General features: G+C 36.0%; 1 protein-coding gene across 1 annotated transcript; it reads left to right on the forward strand.

The window, feature by feature from the left end:
* Positions 1–6,196: 6,196 nt before the first annotated feature.
* Positions 6,197–14,404, forward strand: LOC140517015 (RNA-binding motif protein, X chromosome-like). Its single transcript, XM_072627857.1, has 9 exons — positions 6,197–6,355; positions 8,166–8,285; positions 8,481–8,587; positions 10,696–10,864; positions 11,742–11,894; positions 12,884–12,998; positions 13,073–13,225; positions 13,315–13,403; positions 13,845–14,404. The coding sequence occupies exons 2-9, from the start codon at positions 8,180–8,182 to the stop codon at positions 14,159–14,161; spliced, it is 1,209 nt and encodes a 402-aa protein (XP_072483958.1). The 5' UTR covers positions 6,197–6,355; positions 8,166–8,179; the 3' UTR covers positions 14,162–14,404.
* The last annotated feature ends 754 nt before the right edge of the window (positions 14,405–15,158 follow it).

Consider the following 15,158-nt stretch of genomic DNA (forward strand, 5'->3'; position numbering starts at 1 on the left):
GTAAGAGAGTTAATCCTGGTTGCCTAATCACAAAGACATGTTACTGTGTTTTATTTCCAACATTTATTATGTTAGTAAGGGCAGTTGATGCAAAACAACAGTATTTTACAATAAGGTTTTTTGTTATTTAATAATATGTATATGATGTGTTTTCAGTAAAAGTGAGTGTACTACAATTGGTTATCTTTAACCATAAAAATTTTATTTTCCCCACAATGCAGATGTGCAAAATGGGGCTCAGAGGAGTCGAGTCACTTGACTACCATCAAATTCATGGCTTTAAGCATTGGAGAGCCAACAGTCAAACTGACTTCAAGTACCACCTTCTGTCTACAACATTGTGTTACCCCATTAATGTGTTCTTTGCATAATGATAAAAAGAAAATACCTTTTAAAAGTAAATAAGGTGGCTCCCTTTCTCTAAGTATAATTTTCCTTTATTACATGTAGTTTTGAAATTTAATAAACTATCCATTACTTTGAATGTGATTTAGTAAAATTCCAAATTAGTCCCTAAAAATGTTTTTATTAAAAGTGTATTTTAGAAAAGTTGATTTAAGTTTTCTAGTAGTCCTTATAGTTTGTTTTTGTATTAGGCTTCAAAAATGATTGCCAGTAATTCCTTTATTTATTTAACTTATCCAATGTTATTTTAAATAGAGAAAATGTAACAAGTGCTTCATGGTGTTACCTAATTTAACGTTATATAAACAAAATTTTTTAAAAGTACATTTTGATATGAGTTGTTGAATGTAGTAATTTGTGGCTTGATATCTGGTTAGTCTAGCTGTTGTCTTTTTTGGCAACTAAAATATGCTTAAAAAGAAAAGTTAAATTCTTATGAGAAATTGCTTTAATTATAAATGTAAAAATTATAATTAAGTACATTTGTATTTTGTCAAATATCCTTGGTTAAAAGTGCCTTACACTACAAAAATTATACTTTTGTTCCCCAATATGATTTGCTGAGTACTAATTGTAATATGTAATTAACTAAATGTTCTATAATCTTGTATTTACCCTCTGCCCTGAATGGTAGTTTCAGTAAAAGTAAAAATTATTTGGTATGCAGTTTTTATTTTAGTTTTCATTAGAAGTTTCATATAAACATATTCGTTACATTTTTTAAAGAAAACTTTTTGATCCTGTATTCTGAGTAACGTATTAAAATTACTTTGGAATACTATCATTTTTGAAGAAATGTTAGTAAAATACTTTAATTTTATGTTATTCCTTTAAGATGTATGTGCACACATACAAAGTTTAAAAATAACTCACCCTCTGAAATTTATGTATGCCTAAATTCTCTCATAGCATTAGAATAATATACATTTCTGCCTCAGGAGTGTTGCCTATCCATAGAGAGTCAAGTTAAGAGAATTCAAAATTAATCACTGGATGAATAAGTTACACTTTTAAAAAGTGAAATATTGGACAATATATTCTTGGTTTTTGAAATATGATTAAGTAAAAGACCTTTTTTCTTCACATTGACATGAAACAGTAAAACAAGGAAGCACATTTCCTCACAAGTATGTATACTTTTGTTTCTATTGTCTTTATTTCTACATATAATTGTTAATGTGTGTGTGTGTATATGTATATATGTATATCTATATATGTACATATATATGTACATATATAGATACACACACACAGACATACCTACATACATATTTTACTGGCAACCATGTAGTAGTATTGTTGATTCAATAAATGAACTCTTACTAATATTTGCATGTTCTTTTTGTGAATGTATGTAGTAATATAGTTTATAAGTACTTGTTAGTATAGAAAAGTACCGTACTTTGTTAAAGAGTATTAGTATGCACAGAGGGCACTCCTGGTGAAACCACCTCAGCAGATGTGGTAGACCAGGTTGAGGGTAATAAATGGACCTCAGAGTTAAGGGGATGTCTGCCCTAAGAATATGGAGACTTTTAATAGTAGAATGGACAGTTGTGTTCCGTGCTCAATTTATGGTATTTCTCTACTTTAAAACTTTCACTTTAAAAAAAGTGAAAAAGTCCTATTTATACACAAATATTTATAGGAGTGCTTTTTGTGGTGGCTAAGAATTGGAATCAAAGGGAGACCCCTCTGGGGAATGGCTAAACAAGCCGCGGTATATGATTGTGTTGGAATACCGTTGTACCATAATAAATGAAAAACAGGATGATGTCAGAAATAGATAGAAAGACTTACATGAGATAATTCAGAATGAAGTGAACAGAACTAGAACGTTGTACACAGTAACAGCAGTACTGCTTGATGAAGAACTGTATATGACTTAGTTATTCTCAGCAATATGATGACCTAAGACCATCCCAAAGTCTAATGATGTGGCATACTCTCCATCTCCAGAGAAAGAAGTGATATTACTTGAATGCATCCTGAGCATGTATTTTTTTGTTTTCATTTTTTCCCTTTATTCGAGTTTTCTTGTAAAAAGCAATTAAGATGAAAATGTTCTGCATTATTACACATGTGTAACCTGTATTGGATTGCTTAACATCTCAGGGAAGGGACAGGGGAGGAAGGGATAGAATTTTGAGCTCATAACATTAAATCAAAATGTTTAAATGGTTTGTAAACTGTCCTCATACTAGAGGAATTCTGTATACCTCTTGATTCTCCCTCAAGGACTCTGATTTACCAATTGCTCCATTTACTCAATTCTCATGACCTAATTTTATACTTGAACTCAACTACAGAGGCGGTTATATCATTTTGATTGCTCCATTACTCCTCAATGATCCATCCATAAACTCCAAAATTTCTTAACCTGATCATAATTATTTATCTTTCCAACTTCTGCCTTGCAACCCCTTTCTCCACCGCTCTATTTTTTTTTCAAGCCTTTATCTCTGCACTAGCAATTCTCTTCTCTCTAACCCATTTCAACCCCTTTGTGTGCCAGTTGAACTCACAGCTATCCTCCCTGCGCTCAAATTCCTTGTTCGTTTATCCTGTCATTCAGTGATCAGGCCTTGACAAGCTCTAACCTTGGATTACTCCAACCATCGGTTGCTTTCATTCATTTTCCTATACTATTAAACAGAACTATCCCCACACCGTACTAACTGGGTCCACAAATTAGTATTATATAACATTAAAAGGGCCCCCACAGCAGAAGGGAAATTCTTCACATGTCCCTAAGCAATTTATCTCAAATATCTCACCGCAGGCACGATTTCCAAACTTTTCATCTCTCCTCAAGCTTCCTATTACACCCTTCCCCCCAACTCTGTTAACAGAGAACCTCATACTTCATTGAAAAACCAGAAGCAATTCAAGGCTCCTTCTTTTTTTCTCTTTCTCTTCTCAAATCAGAGATATTTTCCCTCCTTATCTCCTCTTCCATCCCTGTGCCACCTGACAAAAGTGACTCTTCTCTCAGCCGAAGTAAAGCCTTCCACATAAACCATAAACTGTTACGTTCTCTTTTCAGCAGCAGTTTGTCTGCTCTGTTATCCTTTTCTTGTTATTCAGGCATTTCAGTCTTGTCCAACTCTTCGTCAGTCCATTTGTGTTTTTCTTGACAAAGATACAATAAAACACATCAGTCCACAACGCTCACCAAAAGCTAGAGTCGGGTAAGCTGCAACTCTGAACCACAAGACAATTGGAAGAAGACTAGCAAAGCAAAAGTCGCATTTTTATGGCATGCTCCACCTTGTTGAGAGTTTAAAAATTCAACATGAAATTCAAGAGCACAAACAAAATTAATGCATTTAGGATTGTAAGAAGGATAGTTGAATGAAAATAAAATCTTTTTATACGATTTCTTCTGATTAAGTTTAATATTTTAGATTATATAGGCCACTGGTTCTCCAGTAGCTAAGAAATCAAGGGATAATAGTCTTCAAAAAATCGAAAATTATTTAATAGAATGTTTCAATTTACTAATTAAAGAAAAATTCATGTCAGAATGACTGGTTTTATTTCACACATCCTGTAACCAATGGTGTCAAAAAGTGGGAATATTAAGTGTTGGAAGGGTTGTGGAAAACAGACACATTAATGCATTGTTGGTGGAACTGTGAAATTAGGAATTATACAACTAAAGTGGTTAAAACATGCATGCCTTTGATTCTTCTTAGATCATAATGCAATAAAACTTATACGTAATCAAAGGCAATGGAAACATAAACCAAAAACTAATTGAAAACTAGACAATCTAACCCTAAAGAAAGAGTGGGTTAAACAACAAATTATAGAAACGATCAACAATTTCTTGACTCTTAAATAATAAAGCAAAGGTTAAAGTGGTGCGTACCTTTATGGGTCATAGGTGATGGTCACCAGGGCTTAGTTGGAGAAAGAAAGAAAGAAAGAAAGAAAGAAAGAAAGAAAGAAAGAAAGAAAGAAAGAAAGAAAGAAAGAAAGAAAGAAAGAAAGAAAGAAAGAAAGAAAGAAAGAAAAAAAGAGAAAGAAAGATAAAGGAAGAGACAAGAAAAGAAAGGAAGAAAGAGACAAAGAGAAAGAGAGAGAAGAGAAAGTGAGACGAGAGAGACAGAGAAAGTGAGGAGAAGAAGAAAGAGAGAGAGAGGAGGGATGAAGGAAGGAAGAAGGAAGGAAGGAAGGAAAAAGAGTTCACAGATCCCATGTTAAAAACTATGATCTAATAGTAATTACATCGATCAAGAACTAATACCCAAAGACCTCCAAGTTCAACAGCTTGCTTCAAAAGCTCAGTAAAATAATAATAGTAATAGACTTTAAATAGTAATTGTAAATATTAAGAGATTACTATTTTAATCTATGATTCTTTGACTATTAATTCAATCAATACTTATAATTTCCTCTTTAAAAAAAAATGTATCTTCCTGGATTGGATAATAAATATATTTAGTTGATCAAAACATTTTACTTATACATTTCTATCCTTCTTACTGTTCAATTTAATTTTGTTGTTGAGTTGTCTCAGTTGTGTCTAGGCCTTTATTGATACTGATTTAGAATTCATAAAGATACTAATAACATTTTGTTCTATATTAAAAAAGTTATAATTTTTAGGTATAAAGAAGCAATTGTTCTTTTTTACTCTCCTGGGCTAGCAACAAATTAATCAAGTAACAAGTATTTTAGTAGGTATTTAATAATATTTTGAGGAGCATAATGTGCCAGAGAGATGAAGTTTGTCTCTGGCATCAGAGCAAAACTAAGAGCCACTAAAAGACAAATTTTGCTTTGCTTAAATTTAGGCATATTACATAATTCAAAACCCCAGAATTTTTAGGTAATTTATCAATCAAGGTTAAATTTTAGTTTGGCACTTAAAGGTAATGAAATTTGGGATTATCTTAACTTCATGGACCAGTAATATTTTAGATTTACACATTCTTTTCTAGTTATTAATTTTCTTCTTTTAAAGTATCGTATGCTTTCCTTTATTTCATTATACTTGTACTGAAATTTTTTATTTCTTCTTAATTCGTTTGTCCTACATTATTTTAAGTTCCATTCCAATATAATTTAATTTATTGCCTTTCCTCATCTTTTATGATGCTGAAATGATTTGCCCTTGATTTAACTTTTTTCACCTGGTAAATTTATTTTCAAAATTTTTTTTCATTAGTGATCTGTTTTCGGTTCAGGAAAAAATGTGAGTTGAATAAATGAGGCTCTTCCATGTTTTCAAGAAATGCACTTCTTTGTATTTGGTACTGTGGCTTTCTTTTGCACATTTTTCACTTGTTTAAATTTAATGTTGTGTTAGATTATGAGGAGAAAGAAGGCAAGCAGCTAGATGATTGCTGGCAGTGGTTTGATGAGAAAAGGAGTGTTAACATTTGGTATTTTTTTTCAGTGATTAGCAGGATTTTGATGACAGAAATTGGTATTCCTCTGTTTTTTGTATTTTTCTCTTTGGATATTTCAATATATACAGAAAATATTGCTGAGAGGTTCTTTAAAGTTGATGCGGTTCAGTTTCCAAATCAAAAAGTTAATCCAATGGTTAAGAATTTTGTCTATTTTAAAAATCTTTGGATAAAAGGTTGATTATATTTAACGAGAGAAATTGATTGTTTTCATAGTTGTTCAATTTTTATTTCTAGAGAGTCCGAAAGCCAAAAATTGGGAAGTAGTCTAGAACGAAACAGAATGCGTTCTAGGCAACGGCCCCACCCCCACCGCAGCCCCACCCCCACCGCAGCCCCACCCCCGCCGCAGCCCCACCCCCGCCCCCACCCCTGCAGACTAGACGCAAAGCACGTCTTGCATACGGGTCTTTCAGCCTCGTTCTCAGACCGCATAAAATCAGACGTCCGCCTTTGGGGGGGCTATTCCTTGCGCCGTTGGGACGCTGGGCGGCTTTGTAGGTAGTCGGTGTCTGCCGAAGAAAGACAAGGTAAGGCTTTTGTGAGAGACTCGTGGTGTCTTGGTCCTTGGAAAAGACACGCAACTACCCTATTCATCACCGGGGATTACTTTTAAATTCGTGTTTTTTTCTGGTAATTTGTGTCGACTTCAAAAAGGTACAGATTTAAAACTGCCGGTAGCCTAAGTCACCAAAATATATTCAGTGGCAGTGTTAGACCGTGGGAACATCCCGTGGTTGCTGTTTGGTCTTTTAAAAATAATTTAGAGGGGAGGAAAAAAGGTGAGGGGTTTGGGGAGGTACGAGAGCCTTAAACAACCGCTGGGGTTAGCACAGCTTTCTCTTCGCGATAGGTTTTAGTACGAACTGCGCGGGGTTCCGGGAGAGGGGGGGAGCGAGAAAACATGGAACTCTGAGGTAAAAAACGGATCCAGTTTATAAAAAACCTGTACGAGTTTGCTTCTTGACCGTTTTGAGACACAAAAAGGATGAGGGCCCAACGAGGTCTGAATTGTGTTAGGGATTGGCTAGGCGCCATTTTGTCATCCATGGGCGCGTGGTTTTAGTTCAAAACGGGCGCGTGGTAACGCATTTTAAAATCAAAGGGAGAATAAGAAGATGTGTGCGGAATAAGATATTTCATTACATAATGGCCAGTTTTTTGTAAAGAATTCGTTGTGTTCAGCATGTGCTTAAATAATGTATGAGGACGACGATCCACTTTTGTACAGTTTTTATCACCCGACAGGTGCTTAAATGTGAGTCAAAAAAGGTTTTTCTGAGGTAAAAAAACCGCAGAATTATCAAAGCTTTTCTGAGGCAATGGGATAGAAAACATTTTTAAATTTACCGAAATAGAAAATACTACTGAAAGTTAGTCACCCTTCCCCCTCCCCCCTCAGCCTTGGCCTCCACTGTCACCTTCCCAGGCTCCGCCCTCTCTTCTTCCCGCCTCCAGCCTCCCTCCTTGCTCTCCCCCGCCTTTCTGCGGGCACCTTACTTTGCTCCTCCCTCCCCCTCCCTCCTCACCTCCCTCCGCCCCCTCCCTCCTCTGCGCCCGGCCCCGCCCCTCCCTCCTCGCCTCCCTCCGCCCCCTCCCTCCTCTGCGCCCGGCCCCGCCCCTCCCTCCTCGCCTCCCTCCGCCCCCTCCCTCCTCTGCGCCCGGCCCCGCCCCTCCCTCCTCGCCTCCCTCCGCCCCCTCCCTCCTCTGCGCCCGGCCCCGCCCCTCCCTCCTCGCCTCCCTCCGCCCCCTCCCTCCTCTGCGCCCGGCCCCGCCCCTCCCTCCTCGCCTCCCTCCGCCCCCTCCCTCCTCTGCGCCCGGCCCCGCCCCTCCCTCCTCGCCTCCCTCCGCCCCCTCCCTCCTCTGCGCCCGGCCCCGCCCCTCCCTCCTCGCCTCCCTCCGCCCCCTCCCTCCTCTGCGCCCGGCCCCGCCCCTCCCTCCTCGCCTCCCTCCGCCCCCTCCCTCCTCTGCGCCCGGCCCCGCCCCTCCCTCCTCGCCTCCCTCCGCCCCCTCCCTCCTCTGCGCCCGGCCCCGCCCCTCCCTCCTCGCCTCCCTCCGCCCCCTCCCTCCTGGGCCCTGAGCCTCACTTGGCTTCAGGCTCTGAGTCCATGGAATTAGTCTGAGGTAAAATTTATTCACAGAAACATTAGTTAAAAACTTGATCACTGGAAAATTTAGTCAGAGTCGTTGAGAAAGACCACATAGCGTTTCATTGTACCCTTCACAATTTTTAAAAACTGGAAAGTCACAATTTGAAATTTTGTGAAGATAACTAGATAAAAGTTTTCGGTTAAGGACATTCCTGTGAAATAACCGAATTTCAAAATATTTTCCTTACAGCTTTAAAAACAGTGATGGAAGCACATTGTCCAGGGACGTTATTCATAGGAGGACTCAATGTAGGAACGAATGAAAAAGATCTTGAGTCAGTTTTTGGAAAATATGGCCACATCGTGAAAGGTAACCATGAATGACATACTTCCCATGCAAATACTACAATTGGTTCAGATTTTGTAGAAAATAAAATTGATCCAATATGCCTTGCTCCTCAAATCTGAAAAGTTAAGACAAACCTCCCTTAAAAATCTTTACCTAATATCTCTAAATTTCTTTAATATCTTAATACAAATTTCCTTTAAAAACTTTTTTCTTTAGTTCTATTGATGAAAGATCAGGAAACCAACAAATCCAGGGGCTTTGCTTTTGTTACGTTTGAGAGTCCTGCTGCTGCAAAAGATGCTGCAAGAGACATGAATGGAAAGGTAATTTTTCATTTACACCTCTAACTTTATTCCAGCCTTGTTCCTTTTTGTAATTTATTCCACTTAGATCCTAGGCAAATATATTTGTTGTATGGATAAATTACATCACAATGGTTGCATCGTCTCAAAAAAGCCCCAACCTTTAATTTCCTAAATTATTTCCAAAATTTAAATAACTTAACATTTCAAAATAGTATTTTAAGGAATCAAAGTACTTCTCTACATCAAGGTCTCTGTCATTTACTTGAAACACGAATTGCACCTATCCTGATTTTAGTGTATCCTTTATTTTATCAGGATGACAGTTCGATGAATAACACTCTTTACTATATTCTTTCATAACTACAGTGTCGTCAGAAGTTCGGTGTCATCCTAACGCAAAGGCAGAGTCTTCTTCCCTGTTAATACCTCATTAATTTTTTAAACTCAAATTTCGATTTCTATACAAAAGGATGCAGTGGTTTGAACAACATCATTTATGACACAGATTTTTAAATATATTATCAACTACAGAACTATCACATTTAATCCTTAAAATCCTTATTTCAATCCATTTTTTAAAATGTTTCAACTCAAACTAATTTCTTCTTTTTCAGTTCTTATTAAATTATAATTTTGTGTGCCAGACTATGTCAAAGGAATCCAACCCAGCCACTTTGGAAGCTTTATTACACTTCATGTTTTTATACATTCTAAAATAATTAAAAATGAATAAATACATTGGATGAGTGTGATACTTAAAACGCAAAGGAGGCTTACCCAATTGTAACAGAAAAATTACTGATTAGTCATAATAAGAGATGAGGTCTAGATGAAAAGCAAGTTTGCATTTTATCTGATAACCTTTAGAAAATATTTATGAATCATAGGAAGAAGAAATTAAAAGTATTCAAGCAATCCAATTCAAATAAGTTTTAAAAAAGAATTATCACAGAAGCCAATAATCAGAAAATTTCAAAGAAAAAAGGACTGACTTCTAAAACATTTAAACCATGAGTTCCAAAAAATCCTTTGAAATCAAATTATACAAATATTTTACATTAACCAAGAAGGGAGATGAAAGGTGTCTGTAGGTAGCTGGTTGGCTAACTTGGAGTAACAGCTTCACATTTCCATAGGCAAAAATAAACTTGTTTTTAAAATTTGAGCAATGCTGCAATGTTCACTTCTTAGTACATGAGTGTTTTGAATAAAAAGTGAGATAACTAAAAATAAATATCTTAGTATAAATAGTACGTAAGTGGTGATAAAAACTGCAAAAATATAACATCTCTAAAAGAACACTGCAAACAGCTGAAATGGACTGCAGCAAATCAGCAAAGGAGATAGGCAATTATTATAAATAAATTTCCTCTCCCTCCCAAAAAGGAATAATTTAATGTATGGCATATATTCATGGTTTGTAATATTAGTGTATAACTGAGGCCAAGAAAAACAAAAGGCAATTTGTGTTTGTTTGCTTTTTGTAAGTAAGTTATATATATAATATAGATAGATAGATAGATAATAGTACATCAAGCTACTATTTATTGACCATAATGCTTAAAAGTTATAAAAATGTATAAAATATTTTCTTTAAAAATTACAGAATGATTGATTTCAAATATTTGATCACCATAATTCATAATGATTTTTCTGTTTGCAAAGTTCATTTTTGCTTTACAACAGCCCTGTGAAGTGGATGATGAAACAAACTGAGGACCAGAGAGGTTAATTTGACTTAACTAAGGTTGTATGCAACTAGTAAGTGGGGCTAAAATGTGGGTTTACTCACCCTGGTATCCAACATTTTTCCTACTACATAACCCATTTCAAATTAGGAACCAGGACAAGGTGGCTGTGGGCCTTTTTTTTTTTTCTTGATACAAGAGGGAGTTCTTAAAGTCATTATAAGAACACCAAACACAGGTATTTTTGAGGGGCTATTCTTGGGTTTTGTAAAATTGTCCAGTATTTGCAAGATTTATCAGAAGATGTCAATTCAATGCTGTCTTTCAGGAAAACTGAACAATAAAATAGCATTTAAAAACAAGTTGAAAACAAATCTGAAGTGAGCTTTTGGAACTGAAGGTATTTATAATATTTGATAAAATAATTGTTCCTTCTAGGCCTTAGATGGAAAATCAATTAAGGTGGAACAAGCCAACAAACCATCATTTGAAAGTGGTAGACGAGGGCCACCACCCGCTCCAAGAAGCAGAGGTCCTCCAAGAGGTCTTAGACATGGAAGAGGAGGTAGTGGTGAAGCAAGAGGGCCACCTCGTGGAGGGCACATGGGTAATGTAGTAAACAAATGCACAAACTGACAAAAAAGTCAACATCAAAATATTTGTTTTTGTTAAATGAGCCTTTGTTTAGTTTAAATTAAGAAGGAGGAAAAAACCACTTTCTGTGCAAATGTGGGTGAAGTTTATTTTCTTGAAAACTTAAAATACAGGTAACATTTTTTTGATCCCAAAAAGTAGATTATAGTTGATGTTTTGTCATGCTTTTGTTTTCCCTCAAAGGGGAAAAGAAGAGAAATGCCACTAAAAATTATATCCAATTTTGAAAATATATTTGAAAAAATTCATTTTGTTGTATCGTAAATCATGTGGATTCCTAGGTACAGCAAAAAGATTATTGTCATATAGTTGAGCTCCTTGATAGAGAAGTAGTTTCTTCAAGACTTAAGAAAATCTATAATATGTTTATGTGCTTTACTGATGGAAATAAAAATCTTTCCAAAACCCAGAAAAAATTTTGTGATTTCACGCTTCATGCGGTTATGCTCTAATTATCATCTTATTGGTGTTTGGCAGTTTCTGAAAGATTTTGTGTATGTTGGTGGCACCTTTAAGAATTCAGATTTGTTTCTTTATGATAATGTGATGTTCAGCATGGGATTGGAATATTTGTATAATGATTTTGTTTTTAGCTGGAGTCTTAACATTTTTAAAAGTGGACTATTAGTTGATGGTATGTATCAGTCTGATCCAGGTAAATAAATTTACTGCTTTTTTGAAAATATGTGAGGTGAGAATAAGCTATAGCAAGAAATAGATACCATTCAAATTGAAATTGAAATTGAAATTCAGTATTATTGATCATACATTTTGATTCAGTTGATGGTAATCATACTGAAGTTTTTTTTCAATTTTCTTTTTTGGCATAGATGACAGTGGATATTCTCTTAATTTCAACATGGGTTCTTCCATGGGGCCCCTCCTAGTTAAAAGGGGTGCACCTCCACAAAGTGGGCAACCTTCACCTAAAAGATCTGCACCTTCTGGACCAGTGTATAGCAGTAGACAAATGGGAGGAAGAGGTAAATTCTCTGTACTTTGGAAAGCTTCATATATGTAGATCATTTAGGGTGAGTAACTTTAATAATAAAATTTCATTGGGAAGAGAGAATATATCTAAGAGAGTTCCATATGGAGGACTACCGGATACTAAGTTTCTGTCATAAAAAAAAAAAACCCATTGTATTTCTTTCTTTGAGACAATTAAAGTGATAGGCATAAAATATATTTACACACACTTTAAATGTTAACAGTACAAAATCACTCCTAAAAATCATAGAAAGTGTGTTCATAATTACAGTAAAGGATAGTTGATGTGTTCTAGAATCATGAAAGCTGAGGTTGAAAGGTGGCTCGACATTTTATAGGTGAGAAAAAGAACAATCTCTAGTAAGAATGCCACAAGATTGTTGGCAGGAGGAAGTGTTTGTTGGGATGTAATGGGAGAAAGTGATCTGAAAGGTAGATAGAGCAAAGTTGTGTAGTTTGGATCCCTTCTTAATGTTCTTGCATGCATAAAATTAAGTCTGGAAAAAGCAAAGGTTTGAGTGGACACAGTTCCCTGATTATAGTGGAGTAATTGTGAGGTCAGATATTTCATTCACCTAGCAAATATTTCCAGAAGTCTGCCTTCCTAACTTTATGCCACATCCTAACTTTATTCTGAGTTTTATGGCTTAGTACTTGTAAACACATTGATACTTAGAGGGGTGAAATGATTTCCAGACAGTCTCACAGTCATTAAATATCTGTGTCTGATTACTTTAGTTTTCGCTATTCCAGTCCTCCAGTTCTCTTATGTGCATATAAGTTCATGTGAGTTTGTATTATCCCTCCTGTAAGACTGTTGATGGGAGGAACTGTTGTGGTGATAATTTTATCAACATTTATTAGTCTTAATTCCTTATCCTTACTTCAATTGGCCACTTGACTTTTTTTCATCTTTTTTGTAGCTGCCACTTAACCTACATTAGTTCAAATGGTGTTTGAAAATTTTCAACCTTTTTTTAAGGGCAACTGTCTGGTGGAAGAGATAGCTATGGAGGTCCTCCAAGACGAGAATCATTGTCCTCACGCAGAGATGTGCATATGTCACCAAGAGATGACAGTTACAGTACTAAAGAGAGGTAAATCAAATATAATATTTTAGTTGAGCATCTCATTTTCATTTTATGTTATCTAATTTGCCCTTTAATTTTAGTTATTCCAGCAGAGATTATGCAAGTTCTTGGGATGTCAGAGGTTATGCAAGTTTTCGGGATCCCAGAGATTATGCTCCTCTTCCAAGGGAGTATGTATACCGTGACTATGGCCATTCAAGTTCACGTGATGAGTATACATCCAGAGGATATAGGTGCAGTATCACCAAATTGGTCTATTTCACGGGGATGTACATGATTTAAGCTTTAGTAGTTTTTACTTTAGTACATTTTCTGTATTCAGTGACCGTGACAGCTATGGTGGAGGTCGTGATAGAGATTACTCAGATCATCAAAGCGGAGGGCGCTACAGAGATTCTTATGAGAGTTATGGTAAGAACACAATTTTTAAGATCATAAACTACAAGCCCACAGCCTTTATTAATAAGTTTTTTAAAAGTATCCAGTTAGTCTTTTGCTAGCTTGAGGAATTTGCAAATTTTATTTTCTCAAGAGTTGCTTTAGTTAAACTTTTTAAAGTCTTCGTGAAAGAATTGGCATTCACTGCCTTTCCTCCCAGTGGTGAAAATGCTGGAGAAAGTACAAGGGAGGATTAGTAGTGAAAAATTGTAGCTTATCTCTGAAAAATGTCTGCTTTAGTCTTAAAATAAAGATGATATTTATTACGTATTTTGTGTCTTTAATCCTCATTAAATTTGTTTACTGTCCTCTGTATAAATCTGCTGTAAAGGCCAAAAGTAATGAAGTGTTTTTGTAAAATTAGATTTCAGTGTTGGGTATTTGCTATTTAATAATTACCTATTGATTCTGCAGGTTATTCCCGTAGAGCTCCACCTCCTCGAGGGCCTTCCTGTTATGGAGGAAGTAGTCGCTATGAAGATTATAGCAGCACAAGAGATGGATATGGATATGGATGTGGTGGAAGTCAGAAAAGCTATTCAAGTAGCCGAAGTGGTATCTATTCAAGTAGTCGTGATTGTGTTGGCAGACAAGAGAGAGGGCTTCCCTCTGCTATGAGTAGGGGATATCCTGCCCCCCATGATTCATACAGCAGTTCAAGTCGTGGCGCACGAAGAGGTGATGGCCGTGGTGGAAGCCGATCTGAAAGAGGAGGCAGAAGCAGATACTAAAAGAAATATGAGCTTGTGCGACCAAAATGCCTTTTCAAAGAGATTTAAGAATTGAGTTTTATTTTCTCCATCCTAACAGAAGATTACTACCATTTTTGTTAAAGAAAGCTAAAATTGTCTTTAAAAGTTCAAAAAGAGTTTATATTTCTCTTATGCAGTTGTTAAATTACAACATTTGAAGTTGGTGTTATAAAATTTGAAGTTAAGTGTTGTGATTTTGAAAGTAAAGTTTTTCTGAGCTTCTTTCATTTTTCATGCTGAATTATATATTCTGAGATTGAAGTAACCAAGACATTTAAAATGGAAACTAAACTGGTAGGGTAATTCTGTGGTTTGAGGGTGGTTTGTCCTAGTTTTAGTCCATACCAGATTTTTAAGAGGGTGGGGGAAATAGAGACACAGACACACACACACGTGTACATGTGCTCATGTATTAAGAATTAACTTTATATAAAATTCTAGGTATTGAGTAAAACTAAAATACAGCATAAATTTTCAAGAAATTGTCCTGGAAAAATGAAAACTTTGTCATTTTACATTGACACTACAAAACACCAGATAAATGCCTTTAAAATATAACTGCTAAGTAGAATGTTTTATAAAGATTTGTCATTTTCTCAATGTGAGATCATATTTTTTTTTGTGGTTTGTGAAAAAAAGTAGTGGGAATACTCATATGAAGGTTAAAAATGAGCTCAGAACAGGTGAAGATGTGACTTTGGTGATAAAACTTTTAATGTCCCTCATCAGGCCTCTTGAAATTAGTGGCAGTGGTAATTTATCTAGCAGTTTGTACCTGAGGATGGCAGCTAGGAATAGCGCTGGGCCTGCGGCAGTCAGGAACACATGTCCTTTGACCTTGGGCAAGTTAAGTGGCTCCTTTTGAAAGAGGATCTCGAAGTGTGCCTCAGTTTCTGCTGTAAACTGAGCCGGAGAAGGAAGTGACAAGCCATTATGTTATCTTTGCTAAGGAAACCCCAAATAGGGTCATGAAGAT

Source organism: Notamacropus eugenii (assembly GCF_028372415.1).
Source record: "Notamacropus eugenii isolate mMacEug1 chromosome Y unlocalized genomic scaffold, mMacEug1.pri_v2 SUPER_Y_unloc_7, whole genome shotgun sequence".
NCBI classification, from domain to species: Eukaryota; Metazoa; Chordata; class Mammalia; order Diprotodontia; family Macropodidae; genus Notamacropus; species Notamacropus eugenii.